General features: G+C 41.7%; 1 protein-coding gene across 4 annotated transcripts; it reads left to right on the plus strand.

The window, feature by feature from the left end:
* Positions 1 to 5,046: 5,046 nt before the first annotated feature.
* On the plus strand, positions 5,047 to 19,761 carry myh7ba (myosin, heavy chain 7B, cardiac muscle, beta a). 4 transcript variants are annotated; one of them, XM_034868327.1, is made up of 44 exons: positions 5,047 to 5,118; positions 5,425 to 5,586; positions 6,143 to 6,246; positions 6,348 to 6,491; positions 6,685 to 6,841; positions 7,015 to 7,042; positions 7,344 to 7,440; positions 7,983 to 8,006; positions 8,142 to 8,234; positions 8,351 to 8,414; positions 8,513 to 8,611; positions 8,694 to 8,797; positions 8,895 to 9,033; positions 9,122 to 9,240; positions 9,569 to 9,718; positions 9,967 to 10,137; positions 10,229 to 10,408; positions 10,504 to 10,636; positions 10,726 to 10,802; positions 11,182 to 11,269; positions 11,352 to 11,469; positions 11,562 to 11,685; positions 11,859 to 11,995; positions 13,710 to 13,965; positions 14,059 to 14,301; positions 14,470 to 14,646; positions 14,728 to 14,873; positions 14,954 to 15,044; positions 15,123 to 15,512; positions 15,606 to 15,732; positions 15,821 to 15,939; positions 16,066 to 16,262; positions 16,353 to 16,536; positions 16,650 to 16,815; positions 16,948 to 17,072; positions 17,188 to 17,303; positions 17,421 to 17,613; positions 17,726 to 17,929; positions 18,278 to 18,403; positions 18,521 to 18,691; positions 18,813 to 18,917; positions 19,006 to 19,101; positions 19,270 to 19,404; positions 19,650 to 19,761. In XM_034868327.1, exons 2-44 carry the CDS (start codon positions 5,490 to 5,492, stop codon positions 19,659 to 19,661), a joined length of 5,826 nt encoding a protein of 1,941 aa, XP_034724218.1. In that variant the 5' UTR covers positions 5,047 to 5,118; positions 5,425 to 5,489; the 3' UTR covers positions 19,662 to 19,761. The 4 variants fall into 4 exon arrangements, with proteins under 4 accessions (XP_034724218.1, XP_034724221.1, XP_034724219.1 ...); XM_034868328.1 differs by lacking the exon at positions 5,047 to 5,118 and having other exon boundaries at positions 5,458 to 5,586; positions 6,118 to 6,246; XM_034868329.1 differs by lacking the exons at positions 5,047 to 5,118; positions 5,425 to 5,586; positions 6,143 to 6,246; positions 6,348 to 6,491; positions 7,344 to 7,440 and having other exon boundaries at positions 6,695 to 6,841.
* Positions 19,762 to 21,661: the final 1,900 nt, after the last annotated feature.

The raw sequence follows: 21,661 nt of genomic DNA on the forward strand, positions 1-21,661 counted from the left end.
TTGAGCCCTCTCCTTTTTGCTATTGCAATAGAGCCACTTGCAAGCGCCATTCGCAGTAACAAACGGATTCAGGGGATATGGAGAGGAGGGATTGAGCACAAGATATCATTATATGCTGATGACTTACTTCTGTTTGTCTCAAAGCCAGCCACCTCCCTCTGGAGGCTCTTTCTGTGTTGGAGGTCTTTAGTCAGTTTTCAGGCTATAAACGTAACTTGAGTGCGACCAAAGTATACTGTTCTTCCCTTCAAGGTGGTGACAGATCATCTGAGTTACTTTAGGGCTTGTTTAACAAGAAATTTTAAACTTCTTCAAAATGACTGGACCAGGCAAAGCAAATATTATCGAAGTAGTCTCCTCTGTCATTTTTCTCCTATGGCTAGAATAAATTCAATTAAAATTAAACTTCTCCCAAAGTTCCTATATCTTTTCCAATGTCTCCCCATTTTTCTCCCCAAATCCTTTTTCAAGCCCTTGATTCTTTAACAAATACCTGGATCAGCTGATATTTCCCCTGAGTAATCTTTGTCAGTTTGCTTGACTGGCAACCAAGTGAATTAATTAAACTTGCAATTTGATGGTATAACACAAGTTCTGCCAGTCGGCCTCCACTTTCGGTGTGTTTGAGCAGTTGTCATGGGCGACAGGTGAAGTCCTCTGTGGCAAGAGGTGGTGACAGTGTTTGTACGTATGCATCCACTTTGGTGTATTTATGTGCGTGTGTTTTTTAAGGAAATATAGGACGGGCTTGGAGCCTGTGTAAACTGTGAAAGAGACACCATACAGCTCACCAAAATGCCTTTCATTGTGTGAGAGCAGCTCTGTCTAAACAGCAATTATGTTCAGAAGGCAAGCACTGCCCCATGAATCCCTGCTGGTTGTCTTAAACAGACCCCCAATGGGACGGACAGTAAATTAGGTGAAGCTATGTCAACCCTGACAGTAACATGGTGTAGGTCACTAACTGAAGGTCTTTCCAAGCAGCTAGACAGGTTTCTCTTCCAAGTCTATTTAAAGTCAAGCAGAGCAACTGAAGTCATGGCCCGCTATTTAGAAACAGTGATTTCAGTGAAAACTCATCTTTGTGTGAACTGAACTTTTCTGTATATCCACTGACACTAAAGTGTCAGTGATGCAATGGTTAATGGATAAACTCACCACAATAACTCACTACGTCTAATTATTTCAAATCATCATACATACAACATTTACTACAAATAGAAAATAGTTTAGTTGGTAACACTTTACAATAAAGTACACAAAAAAAGTAGGTAGTTAATGATTAACAAATGAGTAATTACTGATTGACCGGGATTCAAGCACTAATGATTAGTTACTGTTAAACAGACTAGTAATTACTGTTAAATGAATGAGTAACGAATGATTAGTTAAGCATTCACTACCATTGGTACAGTGGTGATTAATTATTAACGATTGATTAGTTTGTGTTACAGTTTAGTTTTCATAAATACACAAAAAAAACAAATTTGGGTCTTACACATGAGTTAACTATATCTTATAAGAAAGACGTCTGTCATCTAAAAAGTTGCCCAACTGTATTCTACAAATAACATGTTTGATAAACTGAGTGTAGCTGTGTTTATTCTTCACTACATTCCTGTCCGTTATCACACATCACAAAATGAATGTATCTCTCCTTGAATGGATTGCTCATTGTAGTGCGTGAAAGGAAGCACTGGAGCTCCTGAGGGATGTGTTTTAGTGTGTGTGCAGCCTTGTTAACCCTTTACTTCTACTTTATTGGATAGGAGGGGCTGCAGCGGGGCTCTCACTGGGATTCTGGAGTGCGTCAGATTGTCTGCGGGCCTGTGTTTGGATAAGGCAGCATGCCCATTGTCTCTGATGCCCCAGCTGGGCCGTGGAATGCCTCCATGCTCCTGAAATAGAAAGACAGCTGAGGGCTGCCATGCATACTGAGGGCCGGGCTGGCCGAGCAGGCCACTGACCCAGACCACAACTTAGTACAATGAGACCCGGGGTATTGTCTGGAGCCAGAGGCTAATAGCTGAGGTATTGACCCTCCCCCCAACGGCTCGCTAAAAGACTGACTTACTCTGCTGTGTGTTATTAGTGCATGTCTAAGGGTGGATGTCAGGGGTAGGTGTGGGTGTGAAAGCTTAATTGGGGCTTTAGAGTGTGTTTGTGCCACGCGTCAGCCAGTCTCCACTCTGATGAACTGATGGCTAGGACCTTAGCCCACACAGTTGCTGCAAGGTATTGTAGGCAGGCACGAGGTGATTACAGAAATATCCACCCTCAATGAATGCTTTGATCCAAAATGAAACACTGCTCCGCCGCCCATGTTTAGGTTACTGCTATAGAGCAACATAGGGATCTTAATATTGTCTCTCTCAAGCCAGCAAACAAGCAAACTCCCTATTTACAGAAAGGCAAAAAAGAAAAAAGGATTCATGAAAGAAATAAACAAGAAAATATACATAAAACAAAATCAAGAATTAAAAAGATAGATAGATAGATAGATAGATAGATAGATAGATAGATAGATAGATAGATAGATAGATAGATAGATAGATAGATAGATAGATAGATAGATAGATAGATAGATAGATAGATAGATAGATAGAAATGTTACCACAATAATTAAAGTAATCATCATTTCTGAAATAATGATTCTCAATGGTCTCAAATTACTTTAACTTTACAGTAAACAACTGACAACAAGTCAAATTAAATCAGGCAATATACTGATCATTACATTATCTTATTTACAGTATTTATTTAAAGAAAATAACAATAAAACAATAGGATTTGGATTTTTAAAGCTGTTTGTTCATTTTAGTGAAGTAACATTTTGTATAGGCTCTGATGAACAGTCCCACCTGTGCAGAAACCGAACGTGGAGAGAGAGATGACTGTGTCATGTACGATAAAACACTGCTGAGAATGACTGCAGTCATAATTCCCAATCTCTTTGCCTAAGCCTGCTGGCATTCGGTGCATGATGATCTAAAACAACTGTGACAGACCCCCGATCAAGTCTTCATGCCCAAAATGTCGGCTCATCACTTGCACATCACCAAACTGTGGGCCGGCTGGTCCACCAGAGTGGACAGAGGACTTCGCCACAGCATTTTGGGGCAGAGTCCTACTGTGCATCAGTTTGGTCACTTTATATGGGGAGGTAATTTAAAGCTGCACACATGTCTAATAATCAAAACATGAGCATTAATGGGCCTGGCCACATTAGACTCTAAATGATTTTGAGGAACACTGGGGATGTAAGGAGAGCTGTAGCTCTGAGAAGTCAGCTGTTGCAGTGTGCGCTGCATTATAGCAGTGCAAAGAGATGTGCTGGGGGACTACGCTCACGCCTCATGCCCTCCACTATGTGTGTGTGTGTGTGTGTGTGTGTGTGTGTGTGTGTGTATTTGTGTGTGTTTTTACGTGCTGGAGAATGTGGACTTATTTAAAGCCAGCAGCTCTGGGGACTTTGAGATTCATCTCCTCCTCATGTGTTATCAGCACGCCAGCTTTTCAAATGGTGCAGCAAGTGACATAGTACATAAACCAGCCTCTGCCTCTCTGAAGAGCCCCTTGTCCCAGAATAGCTCAGGCCCGCTCTATCTAACTGATGCCCAAGAAAGTTTGAGCCATCACGGAAACACCTCTCAGTCTGCCACAGCAACAGATAACGGCATCAACAAAGATGGCCGCCCCTCAGGTCAAGATGTCCATTATTAGGAGTTTGTTTTCTTGTTTCTCTCCATGTTTTTGTGTGTTTCTCTCCATGTTTCTGTGTGTGCGTGTGTGTGCGTGTGTGTGTGCGTGTGCGTGTGTGTGTGCGCAAACCCTATCATCTCTCAGGGTTTATGATAATTACTTAATTGGCACCAGACAACTGTCTTCGGCTTATCTACGTGGCTTTTGCAGAATTTCACGCAGTCAACAGTTAACAGTCAATCTCCCTATCAGGAATGCTGGACTCTGGCTTTGTCTATTCTGAGAAACTGTGGTCCCCTTTCCCTCCCCCCCCTGTGCTGCACTGTCACCCTGCTCTCCCTTGCTCTGAAGGTCAGATCTGGCGGAGCCAGAGTCTGAGAGGCGCAGGGCTAATGCCAGAATTACTGAATATACAAAATTACAGCAGCAACGTGTGACCATATGACACCCTGTGCTACCAGTGGATAGTTACTAAGATACTTATCATTTTCATCAGAGGCCCAAGGTGCTAAAGCTCTACTCATTGCTGGCTTGGTTGAAACAATCTAAAAAACTACAATTCTATTCACGATATTTCATCACATATCTTGAATGAATCGTGTTTATTGATTGTAAATTCATGTGAGGCCCTTGGCTGTGTGGTCGGCCACATGCCACGTTTCTCTCTATTAATATAATGTTGTGTATTTATAGTAACATTTTTAATGCCACACAGCTCCGGAAATAATCTCTTCTAAGGTTGCATCCTATGTGGCCTCACACAATAGCAAACATCCCTGTTGGCACTTAACAGCACAAAAGCTGCAGGGCTATTACTTAAAGGCCAACATGAGTTTAAGCATCACAGTCACCTAACATGGGAAGAGTTCAATTGAGTTTATCAGGAGGTCGAGGGCAAGTAAAAACACTTACTAAATTCCAGATATGTATTTAACTCTACTGACTGTATTTTTTTATTTTATTTTAATATCCTATACATGTAGTTTTTTTCCTGAGAATAGTCTGTTTAATTTACAGTTTTTATTTCTAGGCGTGGACACAAATCCCTGTCCTGATAGGCAATGATGCACTGCCCTTTCAAAATCTGAGGAGAGAAAAAATTCTCTCCTACCGGGATGCTTCAAATGCAACTCTCTCCCACTCCATCGCAGTGTGTACAGTGCATAAAATAACTAGGATACAAAAATAGCCGGCTTGGGTTTAGCGCAATGACAAAAACGTAGCTTTCCTTTTGTGTCAATTGAGACAGGCGCTCAGCACCAATAGGCGTCGGAGGAGGTGGCATATGCTAATGAGGGACAAATGTCCACTGGCCGTGACCTTGAGAAACACAGTATAAAGGAGGGCACATCTCACCAAGCTGTTATTTCGTTGTGGTCGTGCTGAGGTCAGTGGACAACGTTTTGCCTTTGTTTGGTAGGTTGGTCACTACGCATTTTACGCGCGGGTTGGCTGCCCTTAAAACCGTCCTGTAGAGTAATCATTTCAGGTACAGTAGTTTAGTAATACTGTTTACCTTTGCCGGCACGTGTCAGTTTACAATTTATAAGTTTCAGTTTTTTTTGTTCACACTTGATGATAGTGGATTTGCGCTCTTTACGCACAGGCAGTGTTTAATGGCCACGCATTGTTTTCATCAATAATGGAAGGCTGACTTGAAAGAAACTGTTTCAACATAAAGAAGTACTGACCCTAATGCAAAGCTTTGTTTTCTTACCAAAGGAATTCCTCAACTCGTCTGTCTCACTGGAGCGTCTGGTTTTTGGGGCCGGTGAAGAGTTGACAACATGTCGCGCTTTGACTCAAAGGACTTCGGAGAAGCTGCACAGTTTTTACGCAAATCTGACCTGGAGTTGATGGTGTCGCACACGATTGTTTTTGACGGTAGGCCTAGTCAGGAGAGAACAAAGAAACGAAACCGTATAGGAAAAATCACATTAAAATCAAATAATTGAGTTTTTTTTATTCAATATTAATTTAATTTCTATTTTCAAATAAGCCGACAATTCAGTCGATCAAGTGAGATTCCGCTTCGTCATTGCAGTTGCAGTTGTTGCAAAGTTTTCAAAGAAATAGCTAATTTACAGTCTGAAAATATGGCAAAATATGTTTAAATAATATTACTTCATTAAGCAAATGAAATAATATTACCAAACTGTTTTTTTTCAAAGTAAAATGTTACAATGTATCACTATTTTTTTGTAACCTGGTTTTATTACAAAGGTGCTATATAAATAAAGTTCTAAAATCATTTTTACAGTAACACACGTTTGAGTAAGCCTATTCTTGACAGAGTAATGTGTGTAATACTTTCAACGATTTGTTGTATTTCTTTGATTTGTTTTTTTATGAACTGTCTCTGGCAACATTTGCATTGTAGAGAGTTTTGCTGCTTCCCAACATCTTTTGACTTAGTGCACACCCTCTGCTGTGCTGTTAGGTAAGAAGCGAGCCTGGGTCCCTGATGAAAAAGAAGCGTATATTGAGATTGAGATCAAGGAGCACAGCGGTGACAAAGTCATTGTTGAAACCAAAGACGGGAGGGTAGGTGATTACCCTCTAAATGCAATATTGAATAAAAACACTTCATGCACAGTACAATCCCATGTTCCCTTTCTCATGTCTGTCTGCTTCCATCCCTTTAGACTCTGACAGTGAAGGAATGTGATATCCAGCAGATGAATCCTCCTAAGTATGACATGATTGAAGACATGGCCATGCTGACCCACCTCAACGAGGCTTCTGTGCTGTTCAACCTGCGCAGACGCTACTCTGCCTGGATGATCTATGTAAGTATCCCATTATGGTTCTTTCCCTCTCCCATCTTTCTATGATCCCTTCAGAGTCATTCTTATTCAGATTAAATTACAGAGTTCAGCAGTAAACATGAGCAATGTCAACCTGTCAGTGGCAGAACTGGACGTTCTTGTTTTAAGTGAAAAGGTATCATAGTTATTGTTTTGCCATGTCCTGTTTCCTCAGACTTACTCGGGGCTCTTCTGTGTGACGGTAAATCCATACAAGTGGCTGCCCGTCTACACAGCCCCTGTGGTCGCCGCCTATAAAGGCAAACGCCGCTCTGAGGCACCGCCACACATCTACTCCATCGCGGACAATGCATATAACGACATGCTGCGCAGTGAGTGTACACTAAGGCATTATAACAACATATAGTACACACAAAAGAAAAATGTGATCACAAAAACATACAGTTCACACAAGCACACACCCATACATATGCCAACAAATATAAACACACATACCTGCAGTCATAGGTATGTAACAAGCCTTGTGTGCTTTTCTCTTCCTCAGATCGGGAGAACCAGTCCATGCTCATCACGTAAGGATCAAATGTTTCAAATTAATTTCTTTGTCTTGTCACAAATTAGAGAAGAAACAGACAGCTTGTAACTAAACAGCCATATTACATGTAGACTGTCCCCACACTGCCACTTTAATATTTTGATATTTTTTCCTCCAAAGTTTTTGACTTTTTCTGACATCTATTCTTCACTTTTTTCTTTTTATATCTGTTTTGTAACATGCAGTGTAATTATTTTGATTTACACTACTTTTACCAGTTTTGTGACCAGTTTTTACCTGTTGTATGTACACTTTGTTATTTTTTTACACTCCTATAGCGGAGAATCCGGTGCTGGCAAAACTGTCAACACGAAACGTGTCATTCAGTATTTTGCCATTGTGGCAGCTCTTGGGGAAACAACTGCCAAAAAAGGAGTAAGGCTGATGTGGCAACATTTTTGCTTACCAGCTTTTTTTGCTGTATTTTATTTTTATTTTCTTCATTTTGTTTTTGGTCCCAGGAATCCTTCCGTGTATCCCCTTTAAACCGTGTCTATACATTTTCCTCACTGTCAAAATGGTGAATGTGAGAACTGATTACATTCATGTCTGAGTCTTTACCCTCATGTGTTGTGTAGCCCTTTCCAGACACTTCACATTGATTTTTAACTATTTTTCTTTTTCCCTTTCCATGTCATTTCCCTTTTTTGGCTCAAATTCTTCCATTTTCTTTCCCTGTGCTTTGAGTTTTGGTTTTGACTTTTCTGTGTTCATTTTTCCTACCTTTTTCTCCCCTGCGTTCACCACACTTCATCACATAAAACAAGGTGGCCATTGGGTTTTACCACAGCTTTAACAACCACTATCTAATTTTCCAGTTGGTTATGATGTTTCCCTTTGCTATTGAAACAAAGCATTATTCAGTCAGGCTTTAAATAATATGACACTCACAGGCTTTTTACCTTATTATTTTACAGCAAGGGCTTGCCACTAAAACGGAGGTGAGTTCAAACTGCATGGAAAAATAATGCAGTTACAATATGTTAACAGTGATAAAAATAAACTTTAAAAAAAAAGGAATATATAAATGAATGTGACTGGGCGTCTTTACATTTTCTTCTAACATTCTCTCCCAGGGGACTCTGGAGGATCAGATCATTGAGGCAAACCCTGCCATGGAGGCGTTTGGTAATGCCAAAACGCTAAGAAATGACAACTCTTCCCGTTTTGTGAGTACCTGTAAAATCCCTGTAAATAAGATACAGCATATACATTGAAATGAGTTGGATAATGCTGCTATTTGTTGGTCAGTTTCTGGAGCATTTAAAATGAAATGTTCTCACAGGGCAAGTTCATCAGGATCCACTTTGGACATACTGGCAAACTAGCCTCTGCTGATATTGATATATGTAAGCCAGCGGTCAAACATCGTATTCATCATCATCATGTGTTTCTCTTCTTGTTTCATGTCTGATATAAACATGTTACTCTCCTTTTTCACCTTTAGATCTTCTGGAAAAATCCAGAGTGATATTTCAGCAGCCCGGTGAAAGGAGCTACCACATCTACTACCAGATCATGTCGCAGAAGAAACCTGAACTGTTAGGTCCGTTATTGTGTCTGCTTTGTATATTTCATTATGTGCTGCAGCAGGACTGCGATGTTAACCTGCAAACTCTTTGTTCCAGACATGCTGCTGGTGTCCTCCAACCCATATGACTACCACTTCTGCTCCCAGGGTGTGACCACCGTGGAGAACATGGATGACGGACAGGAGCTGATGGCCACTGATGTAAGAGATTTTATTTTGTCCACATGGAGAGAAATCCATAGAGCACATTGAGTATATTTGTGACGTTATGAGATTACTTTTCTTGGCTTCTTTACAGCATGCTATGGACATCCTTGGCTTCCTGTCGGACGAGAAGTATGGCTGCTATAAAATAGTTGGAGCCATCATGCACTTTGGCAACATGAAATTCAAGCAAAAGCAGCGTGAGGAGCAGGCGGAGGCTGACGGCACTGAAAGTAAGAGCCAACAACAAGAAATTTGGCACAAAAACAATACATTGGTTTAAAAGCAAGTTTGTGATTTTTGTCCTGTTTGGTTTTTAAGGTGCAGACAAGGCCTCTTACCTAATGGGTGTCAGTTCAGCTGATCTCATCAAGGGCCTCCTGCACCCAAGGGTGAAGGTGGGGAATGAGTATGTAGTGAAGGGACAGAATGTGGAACAGGTGAGGTGATGCAATGTCTGCTGTCTTTGTTTGGTTCCAATTATTTCCTTAATCTGAAAGACGATGAATGAGTTAATTGTTTTGTGATATAAAATGAAAAAATGAGGCACAATATATCAAACATATAAAAGCAGAACTGCTGTACGAAATGTACTTGGACAGGGTAGAAAAGATGCAGTGTATTCAGCTTCACTTCATAGCATGCTGACGAGGGACAGCTTCTTAATCCTCAGTCAATCAATACACTCGCCACTTTAGAATGTGGTATCTAAGCAACAGAAGCTATCCATGTAAATGACAGATGTATGTGTGTGTGCTGATGCCATAGGTTAACTACGCTGTTGGTGCTCTGGCCAAAGCCACGTATGACCGCATGTTCAAATGGCTCGTGGGACGGATCAACCGCACCCTGTACACCTCCCTGCCTCGCCAGTATTTCATAGGGGTCCTGGACATCGCTGGGTTTGAGATCTTTGAAGTAAGTTGAACCATCCTGCAATTATCTTTTAGAGACGAAAATTATATTTATTAAGCACTATTACCATCAAACTGGTTTTCTGTTTCTAAGGCCATATTTTGGGCTAATATCAAAAAGTGCTCTGTTTGTGCCACATCCTTTCTTACCGTGATAAATAAGCTATACTGCAGGATGACGCTCAGTAACATGTATTTCAGGCTGTTCACTTCCAATTCTTCCTTTGAAACACCATTCCTCTTTCATTGCAGCTCAACAGCTTTGAGCAGCTGTGCATTAACTTCACAAATGAGAAACTGCAACAGTTCTTCAACCACCACATGTTCATCCTGGAGCAGGAGGAGTATAAGAGGGAAGGCATCGAATGGACCTTCATTGACTTCGGACTGGACCTTCAAGCTTGCATTGATCTCATTGAAAAAGTAAAGAGAAAGCGTTTTAACCGTAATAGATGAAGTTGAATCACAAAAGAGTTTCACAGAGACGTAAGTAACACTCTGCTCTTTTTTCCAGCCGCTGGGTATCATGTCTATCCTTGAAGAGGAGTGCATGTTCCCAAAGGCTTCAGACAGCAGCTTCAAAGCCAAGATGTATGATAATCACATTGGCAAATCGCCTAATTTCCAAAAGCCACGGCCGGACAAGAAGCGCAAGTACGAGGCCCATTTTGAGCTAGTGCACTATGCCGGAGTGGTAAGTTTGTTCTTGATAAAGCCCTGAGACAGTCTTACAACATTAATTCTTACATAAAGAATTCAATAATATGGATGTTCCTGCTGCTTTTACAGGTACCATATACCATTATTGGCTGGCTAGACAAAAATAAAGACCCACTGAATGAGACGGTGGTGGTGTGTTTCCGGAAGTCCTCCAACAAACTGCTAGCTTCTCTGTATGAGAATTATGTTGGCTCAGACTCAGGTACAGTAAACAGGATGCTGACAGAAGACTAGAGCATAGAGAGGACACCTAAAGGAGTTTAAATGAATCGCTGTGTTTTTATCTCGCAGTATCTGACCACAAGAGTGGTAGCAAAGAAAAGAGAAAGAAGGCTGCCTCTTTCCAGACCGTTTCTCAGCTTCACAAGGTGAGACTGACACCACAGATTAAAATGGTCCATTAATGATGCAGGTGATTGCAGACAGAGGTTATTCCAGATCACTTACTTTTTTTTATGTGGCACGAGAAATGGTGGGCATCGTTGGACAGCTGGGACGGAGACAGTTAAGACTTGCAGTGATGTTTAGGGCAATGATCACATGAACATCACTTTAAGTCTGTGCTGGCTCTTTTCTCCTTAACATCCAACATTTCACATGTGAGGAACACAAAGTTCTGCAGATAAAAAAGCATTTTACATGAAGATAATGTTATTTATCTCATTATTTATCTACAAGTGTTGTTTGAATTGTAGATTCAAGGTATAACCATTTGACGTGATTTGTGGTGTTTTTCCTTTCCTACAGGAAAACCTGAATAAGCTGATGACGAACCTCCGCAGCACCCAGCCTCACTTTGTTCGTTGCATCATCCCTAATGAGACCAAGACTCCAGGTAACAAATTGCACAATCACCGCATATAATCAGCAGCTAAACAAACCAGACTAGGCTCATGTTTAAAACTTGTTCTGCACAGGGATCATGGAAGCATTCATAGTGCTGCACCAGCTGCGCTGCAACGGTGTGCTGGAAGGCATCAGGATCTGCAGAAAAGGCTTTCCCAACCGCATCGTCTATGCTGAATTCAAACAGCGGTACAGATTTCAGATCACTTTTGAATATCATGGCATGGTAATGAGTCACAGTGATAATCTGCCTGACAACACTACTATATTCATCCATTCAGCTACCGCATCCTACACCCCAGTGCTATCCCAAATCATACGTTTATGGACAGCAGGAAAGCTACAGAGAAGCTGCTGGCCTCCCTGGATATCGACCACAACCAGTATAGATTTGGACACACAAAGGTAGGAAGTAGCAGCTCGTATAAAGCAAAGCTGTTAGTGGCAAAATAATCAGCGCAAAAAAGCAAAATAACAATTTTTAATAATTTTATTCAATTATTTAAAAATTGGATGGTATTTTTTTATATGAGCATGTAACAATAAATCTAATCTCCCGCCATTTTGGCTTCATGTAGGTTTTCTTCAAGGCAGGCCTGCTGGGCCACCTCGAAGAACTGAGAGATGAGCGTCTGGCCAAAATCCTGACGTTGCTGCAGGCAGCTGCTCGTGGCAAACTCATGAGGAATGAGCGGAATAAGTTCACAAGAATGAAGTAAGAAAACCAAAGACTTTTGTTGACAAAATCATTTCTTTTTTATATACCTGAATGAATATAAAACGCATTCATACGCAGAGGAAAGCATTTAAGTCTAATATTTCACAGGAAGGTGAAGACATGAGTGCAGACAAACACTCCCTCAACAGTTGCTTTTCTGAACAGGTTCAATAGCAACACAATCTGCAGCAAGCCTTTCAGCTTGTGATATACTATACCTTAGTGTTCACTCCCCTGCTCTAGTATGTGTGGCATGCAAGGGCAGCGTTATCGGCGTGTGTGAGGCGTGTGCTTGCCCTTGTATGGTTACCAGGCATGTGTGTGGCCCTACTGTTAATAAGGGGCCACATCTCTCTCTCTCTCTCTCTCTCTCTCTCTCTCTCTCTCTCTCTCTCTCTCTCTCTCTCTCTCTCTCTCTCTCTCACACACACACACACACCCACATCGTGGGTCTCTGGCCATTCTCTCCATCTACTCTCTCTAAATTAAACAATGCTGACGGTGTCCTCAGAGCCAGGTGGCGACATGTGTCAAGTGGCAGCTGCTCAGGCCCTCCCTAAAAATACAACCCCCGGCCCCCTCCCTGGATGCCCAATGGCCCCTGGCCCCTTTTGTCCTCAGCGCCTGTACTTCTAAGTGTGTGCATTGATGGGATATGTGACGGGTGACAGAGGATTAAAGTTGCCTGTTGGACAGAGGGCTTAAGTTTCTAAATAAACACAGACGCTCACCTTTGAGAGGCACCCGGCATGGAGTCATGTCAAAAATGCAATCAGTTCCAACCCCCTCACCTCCCACCCCAGCGTGTGCACACTCACTCAAACTTACCCTCTAAACACTGAAAGAGCGTCCTTGACCAGTCGGCTCTGGGTCCATATTTAGGGTTGCGAGACGCCATTCTAATGAGACTAAATCAATCTGGTAACCCTGTTTGGTCACAGTCATGAAACATGAAAAGCAGCATTAGGTGTATGATTACATTTTCCCTCTGTGTGTGATTAGATACAAGACAGTGAGTAGCAGCAGGATTAGTGCCAAAATAAGTAACTAAATAAATACACGGGGAACTCCAGGATAAATCTTTTTGACCTTCTTCTCTTAACTTGATGTGACATTAACTTCTATTCACTTCTACAGCAGTGGTTCCCCATATAGCTTTGTCAGGTGAACTCATGTATTTTATCAATATCATCACGAGTCATATTCCGAATTTGTTCATTTGTATTTAGTTATTGTAACATTATTATAAAAGTGGATATTGTTACGATATAAACACATTTTGATACAATTGAAATGTCAATGTTTAGTTTGGTTCAATCAAGTTTGCATTTGTACCATTAGTGGCAGAAGCTACACGTTTAACAATTTCCCCAAACTTTAACTAACTCTTTAACTCTTAGCTAACTATTTACACCACTCAGTACTTCATTAACTACTCCAACCACTGTTTCATTTATCAATATTGATAACGAGTTCAGTCATTATATGTTATTTTTTTTCTAACTATTTTAATTGTTTTATAGCTATTTTCAACAATTAATCCACTGGTTTTTGTCAACCGTTTAGATCTTCCGGCTTTTAGACCAGTTCTTATTAGCTTGAGCTACTCCAAAATATGTCCACGTACCTTCTGGCAGTATACCTGATTGGGAATTATCGGTCTCTGTGCCATTTTAGATTTGTTTCAAAAAACATTTCATCTTTTTTTTAGGGCGGCTCTGATGATCATCCAGTGGAACATCCGAGCCTTCAATGCTGTCAAACACTGGCCCTGGATGAAGCTCTTCTTCAAAATCAAGCCTCTACTGAAAAGCGCTGCCACTGAGAAAGAGCTGATCTCTCTGAAGGAGGAGATGGCCAAGTTGAAGGAGGCTCTGGAGAAATCTGAGGTCAAGCGCAAAGAGTTGGAGGAGAGGCAGGTCAGCCTGGTCCTGGAGAAGAACGATATCTCTCTACTGCTGCAGGCGGTACGTGGCATTCCTCAAGAATTCACACATTTAGCTTTTGGAAAGACAGATAGTTCATGCACGTTCAGAACACATACTCTTTCTACCCTGTAGGAGCAAGACAATCTTGCAGATGCCGAGGACCGCTGTGAGCTGCTCATCAAAACTAAGATCCAGCTGGAGGCCAAAGTGAAAGAAATCATGGAGAGGCTGGAGGACGAGGAGGAGATGAGCTCTACTTTGCTCGCCAAGAAGCGCAAGCTGGAGGATGAGTGTGCTGAGCTGAAGAGAGACATTGACGATCTGGAGATCACTCTGGCTAAAGTGGAAAAGGAGAAGTATGCAACTGAGAACAAGGTAAGGGTGTTTGAAATGGAGTGAGTTGCCTCCAGAGTTAGTTAAGAGGGCACAGAAAGATCCACAGCAAATTAAGTAGATTGAATATGTACAGGTAAATAAAAACTAAACATGTTTTTGATTTCTCATTTCATAGTGATAAATACATTTCCTTCTTCCGGCTCACAGGTGAAGAACCTGATTGAGGAAATGTCAGTTCTTGATGAAACCATAACGCATTTGACCAAAGAAAAGAAGGCTCTTCAGGAGGCTCACCAGCAGACTCTAGATGACCTGCAGGCAGAGGAAGACAAAGTCAACACTCTGACCAAAGCCAAGGCAAAGCTGGAGCAACAAGTAGATGATGTAAGTGTATTTATTGCCTATATAAAAGCACAGGTGGTGATATATATAATGTAACATATTTCAAAATTCCTATTGAACCAGCTGGAGGGTTCACTGGAGCAGGAGAAGAAGCTGCGTATGGACCTGGAACGGGTCAAACGTAAGCTGGAGGGAGATCTGAAACTCTCCCTGGAGTCGGTTATGGACTTGGAGAATGACAAACAGCAAATTCAAGAGAATCTGAAGAAGTGAGTTTTCACTTAATTACAGAGAAATATGATCTTGCTTTTGGGAAGTAATGATAATAATTGCCAAATTTTTCTTCCAGGAAAGACTTTGAAATGAATGGGCTGAGCACAAGAATTGAAGACGAGCAAGCCTTGGTCAATCAGCTCCAGAAGAAGATAAAGGAGCTACAGGTGGGAACTGGTCTCAACTTCTATAAGAGCAGTTATGACATCATTTTGACAACATAACTGACCGCTGCTTTCCTTCAGGCTCGTACAGAGGAGTTGGAGGAGGAGTTGGAGGCCGAACGGGCTTGCAGGGCCAAAGTGGAGAAGCAGCGTGGTGATGTGGCTCGTGAGCTCGAAGAGCTGAGCGAGCGCCTGGAGGAGGCTGGTGGGGCAACCTCAGCCCAGATCGAGTTCAACAAGAAGAGAGAGGCAGATTTTCTGAAGATGCGGCGAGACCTGGAGGAAGCAATGATGCACCACGAGGCTACAACGGCGACCTTGCGGAAGAAGCATGCTGACAGCATTGCAGAGTTGAGCGAGCAGATCGACAGCCTGCAGCGAGTCAAGCATAAGCTGGAGAAGGAGAGGAGCGAGGTCAAGATGGAAGCCGATGATTTGGCCTGTACTGTGGAGCAGCTCTCCAAGGGCAAGGTAGATAGAAAAAAGAAGATAAACACACGGAAAGGTTTAAAGTACTAGATTAATCCCTTATAAAAACTAAAAATGTCCATCTTTTGTCTACAGACCACTTCAGAGAAGATGTGTCGCCTGTATGAAGACCAAATGAATGAGGCTAAAGCCAAGGTTGAAGAGCTCCAGAGGCAGCTCAACGACACCAACACCCAAAGGGCCCGTGCTCAGACTGAGAGTGGTAGGGCGCTTTTTATTTGATCACAAATCACACAAACAGATTTTACAGACCTGTTATTAACACAGGTACCTTTTTCTCCTCCATGTAGCCGAGGTGAGCAGGATGCTTGAAGAGCGGGAGTCCATGGTCTCCCAGCTGCAGCGTGCCAAGAACTCCGTCAGCCAGAATGTTGAGGAGATCAAGAAACAGTTGGAGGAGGAGAATAAGGTCAGCTCCATATCACCACATCAGTTAGTAGTGGTTATTTACAAAACTGGTAGCTACCTCTGCAGAAATTCAGAGTTCCTCCACTTCTACTAACTGCTCTGTGCCATCATGATTGGTTTCTTTAAGGCTAAGAATGCCCTAGCCCATGCGCTGCAGTCATGTCGACACGACTGTGATCTTCTGAGAGAGCAGTACGACGAAGAACAAGAAGCAAAGGCTGAATTACAGAGAAGTCTGTCCAAGGCCAATGCTGAGGTGGCTCAGTGGAGGACCAAGTATGAAACTGACGCCATCCAGAGGACTGAGGAGCTGGAGGAAGCCAAGTGAGTGAGATGTGTTTTTAACTCACAAAATTTGATGTTACACAATGATCATTTGACCTAAGAGTGCCAAATGTGTTTGCCTCTCATTAGGAAGAAGCTGGTGACACGTCTGCAGAACGCTGAAGAGACAGTGGAGGCTTCCAATGCCAAGTGCTCCTCCCTGGAGAAGACTAAACATCGGCTCCAGACAGAGATCGAGGACCTGACCATTGACCTGGAGCGTGCCAACGCTGCAGCAGCTGCTCTTGACAAGAAGCAACGCAACTTTGACAAGGTATTAGCTGATGGAAACTATTACAGAGGACGACTTTTGCTTTCCTTAACGGAAACCCTAATAGTCAATTTTAACTTTTGTTCCAGTGCAAATATGTGTCTTGTGTTCTCCAGGTGCTGGTTGAGTGGAAACAGAAGTATGAAGAATGCCAGTCAGAGCTGGAGACCTCTCAAAAAGAGTCTCGCGGCCTGAGCACAGAGCTCTTCAAACTAAAGAACTGCTACGAAGAGACCCTGGATCATCTCGAGACCTTCAAGAAGGAGACCAAGAACCTCCAAGGTGCCTGTCATTGTTTTTTACAACATGAATACCCAGTTTGAAGGTTGCATCCTTTGAAACCGATTACAAGTTTACTTAGCCGTTATAAAAAATAAAAACAATATTGATATATTTCTATCTTTACTCCCCTAGAGGAGATCACTGACCTGTCAGATCAAATCAGTCAGGGAGTGAAGACCATCCATGAGCTGGAGAAAATGAAAAAGGGTCTGGACATGGAGAAATCTGAGCTTCAAGCTGCCCTGGAGGAAGCTGAAGTAAGCAGTTTGCTGAGTTCTCTCACTTCTTTCTCCTTGGTGTCTGGGATATTTTTTGACAGAGGTTACCCACCGAATATATGCTCTTCAAGCATTGAGTATCTGTCTGTCTCAGGGCACTCTGGAGCATGAAGAAAGCAAAACTCTCCGCATTCAGCTCGAGCTCAACCAGATCAAGGCTGACGTTGACAGGAAACTGGCAGAGAAGGATGAGGAAATTGACAGCCTTCGGTGAGATTCGTTGATTACTCTTTTTGTCCTTCTTTACGGCAGATTTGATTCTATCCCATTGACCAGTCTATACAAACTGGGCCTCCTAAATTTCTCTCAACATCTTTCAACTTCTAGCCGTAACCACCAGAGAACAATGGAGTCCATGCAGACCACATTAGATGCTGAGGCCAAGTCTCGCAACGAGGCAGTGCGCCTGAAGAAGAAGATGGAGGGCGACTTGAATGAGATGGAGGTGCAGCTGAACCATGCCAACAGGCAGGCCTCAGAGTCCCACAAACTCCTGAGAAACTTGCAGGTTCAGATCAAGGTGAGTCCACCTAGCACCCGGTTGATGAACTTACATAATGTGTTTGATTCATTAGTACATGGAACAAATTCCATCCTCCTTAATATTTTGATTGTACATGATCTGGCTCCAGGACATTCAGTTGGAGCTGGATGCAACTATTCACAATAATGAGGATCTGAAGGAGCAGGTGGCAGTGACAGAGCGCCGCAACAACCTGCTGGCTGCTGAGGTAGAGGAGCTAAGGGCTCTGCTGGAACAGAATGACCGTGCACGCAAGCTAGCTGAGCATGAGCTGCTTGAGGCCACGGAGAGAGTCAACCTGTTGCACTCTCAGGTAGGAAGAAGCGTTTAAAACCACCCTCCAGTGCAATGATGAAAGATTATGACTTCACTTGATATAAATATATTGGCTTATCAAAGGATGGTCACTTACTTTCAGTAGATGGACGTGAATAGGATACCTTTGTTTTACAAGCTTGCTAGTCTGTGTTTGTTAAAAATAGTTGCAAAAGCAAGTATTTCTGGCCTATTTGTTACTCTTTGGTTCAGTTGCTCTGATTACTAAATAAAAGAAATCAAATTAAAAACAAGATAAAATAACATATTTTTAATAATGATGATTGATCATTATTATGATTTAATAATCCTGAGACGATTTTTGAAACTGACTCTTTTGCTGCAGAACACTGGAATGATCAACCAGAAGAAGAAGCTGGAGAATGATCTGTCCACACTGTCAAATGAAGTAGACGATGCTGTGCAGGAGTGCCGCAATGCAGAGGAGAAGGCCAAAAAGGCCATCACTGATGTAAGTTCTGTAATAAACAAAATATAAAGTGCATGACATAAGAAATTAACAGTACAGAATAACTCAACAGGGGTTTACTCAATGCCCATTTTACAATGATCCTCTGAATTCTTGTAGGCAGCTATGATGGCAGAGGAGCTGAAGAAGGAGCAGGACACTAGCGCCCATCTGGAGAGGATGAAGAAGAACATGGAGCAGACCATAAAGGATCTGCAGATGCGACTGGACGAAGCAGAGCAGATCGCCCTCAAGGGTGGAAAAAAACAGGTCCAGAAGCTGGAGGCCAAGGTGAGAGATGAGCTCAGTTAAATCATTATGTAGTCACTGTCCTATCTTATAATTGTTGTGATGGGTTGAGAGTTTTGTTTGTAATCTGAGTGGACTGGTAATGTTCTGGTCTTGCTTGTAGGTCAAAGAACTGCAGATTGAAATTGAATCTGAGCAAAAGAAGAGCCAAGAGTATCAGAAGGTAGTACGCAAGTATGAGAGGAGAATCAAAGAGCTCTCCTACCAGGTAAACAACAAGTTTGTTTGCACATAGAGCATGCTGGGGTGTAAAATATGAATGCTTGTTTTAGGAGCTCCCTGTGTTGTCTGTGCAGGGTGAGGAAGACAAGAAGAACCTGGTCCGCCTGCAGGACCTCATTGATAAACTGCAGACCAAGGTGAAGAGTTACAAGAGACAGGCTGAAGAAGCGGTGAGTCCATTATCAGCAGTTTAGCATTATTGTAGTGTCAGTGATAAATTATTATCTTCACCACATCCTTAGCCATAGCTGGAGCGGCTTAAATAGAGAAGAAAATGACTGAAAAGCCTTCAGTTCACTGTACACTGAATAGGTTTCTTGGTTTCCTCCCACCTGCAGGAGGAGCAGGCAAACACCAACCTCTCTAAGTATAGGAAGCTCCAGCACGAGCTTGATGATGCAGAGGAGAGGGCTGATACGGCTGAATCGCAGGTCAACAAGCTCCGGGTCCGCACACGGGACCAGGGTAGCAAGGTTAGTAAACTTAACACATTTCATATTACAGTATGCTGCTAAATTGTATGACCTTTAGAAGTATTTATTAAAATTAGCCAGCGGGCTTCATAACAAGAGGGTTAATCTGAGAAGAGACTGAATGTTTTCCTTGGTTAAAGATGACCTCACATAGCCCTCTTATATGATCTCTAGTGTGGTCATAAGTAAATCTGTAACACTGTGTATGTGGTTGCTAATAAACATCCCTGTCATGTGTATTTCAGCATGCTGACTGACGTGAGGCTGAACGCTGTGGCCAAACATATCACAGCCAGCCAGCTGCAACAGCTGTGCTCGACTGTGACGAAACACCCAAATAAAGATTTCAAATATTTACCTATGACTGTTTTGTTTTTCCGTTATTTTTCAGTGTAAATATGTGATAAAGATAAAAATCCCACAAAGAAGGTCTAAAGGAGAATTTATTATATTATTAATTTGACAAACAACTGTTAAATAAGGAAAAATAAGTTTAACACCAGCATAAGAGGAGGAACATGTGGGTGAAAGTTGATTATAAAAGTAGTTATAGTAGAATGTGAAACTAAAATATGAATCTTGTTTGATAACAGGGTTAGAAAGAGAAAGACTGAAGTGTGCAGAGGTGAATATCTAACACAGCGATGAGATTTTTTGCATTATTCAATGCCAACACATGTGAAAAAACATGGGTTGTTATCTAAAATTAATTCATGATTTAGATTTTACACCATGAATGTTGTCCACTGTCCACTTCTCTTAAAGTCATTTCTTTCAAAAAGAACTGCTGTCGATCATGGTAGAGTGAGACACAATCATATTTAATTATAAAAAAAAAGCACCATGTGGTCTGTTAAGAGTAAATCGAAAGACTGGATGCAAAATGTGTCTGATATAATCCTCATCATGCCAAACAGTACATACATCTCCAGTTAATAAAGTCAAAGCATCAGGGATACCAAATAGTGTTACGTTTAACACTGTGCAGCGTGTTCTTGGCCGAAGGAATACCATTTCACCATTTTCTATACAAACTAAGGAAAGAAATCTAAGGCCTACTAGGAGCATCGCATCAGATACAGCATAAGTGTTGAGAACCAATTCTCTTGTGCATCATACAAAGGACTCACTCGCTCTACAATTCAGATCACAAAGCTACAGAAGTCAGGGTTTAGAGATTGTTTATAAAGCTGCTCCCAAAGAGCACTCACAACATTCATAATTGTATATCAATGAGCTCATTGGCTTCCATAGCGGATGACTGAGTGTTAAGAGATTTGGATCGCTGATAACCTATGATACGTAATAAGAATTTGACAACACAGTACCCCGCTTCAAATCACATTATGCTATCAAAAAAAACATAGCAATTATTTCAGGCATCCAGCAAAGAAACTGAGAATTTGTTAGAGAGAAGCACTTGTAAAGTATAATTGTATCAACGTCACTGCAAAGCACAAAAGATGAACTAATTGAAAGTATGTGCACGCACCCTCACCAAGAGATTCAAGACATGCTGATTTAAAGTTAGAAAAAAATGAAACATTTCTGGTTAAATTGCTTAAAGCAAATAAAAGGCTTTCAAAGTGTAAATGACCATTGTGTTGTGTTTCCATCCCAAGGCGGCATAGCACTAGCAACTCATGGCATCAGGGGCCAACTGTGGAAATGCCCTTATACATTCACATGAACAATTATTATGACTCATGACATGCTGGGAGTAAAACCGTAGACTTGACATAAGAAGTGGTTTGATCTGTCCGGTGCAAGGATAAAATATGAGGTAGCTCATCCATTTGTACTTATCTCAGGTTTAGTTTGCTTAATTTTAGAAACCAAATCCACATCTTCCATTTCCATTAAACAGCCACACATTCAGGCCGTGAACACATGAACATAGCCCTGCCCACTACTTCATCTTAATCCAAACTAAAAATCAAGTGGGTTCATGAAAAAAAAAAGAGAGATCGTCATTCTCAGCTTGTTGTCAACGATTTTGAGAGACCAGAGACAGGGGTAGACCTTCAGTCCAATGCTGATGCTGTTGGGCAAGCTAATTCACATAAACTTTTGCTGGACTGGAACAATGTAAGTGGTATCCTAACACTAGCACCTGCATAGTTTATTCTTTTCTCAAAGCATCTCTCACAACATGCATACACATTGTTACAAAATGAAAATGTTTTTAATCAAAAATTGTGGTAAAATATAATAAACAAAAACAATTCAATCTGTGCAATGTTTTATTCTACAGTTT

The sequence above is a fragment of the Etheostoma cragini genome, chromosome 4 (genome assembly GCF_013103735.1).
Source record: "Etheostoma cragini isolate CJK2018 chromosome 4, CSU_Ecrag_1.0, whole genome shotgun sequence".
Taxonomy (NCBI): Eukaryota; Metazoa; Chordata; class Actinopteri; order Perciformes; family Percidae; genus Etheostoma; species Etheostoma cragini.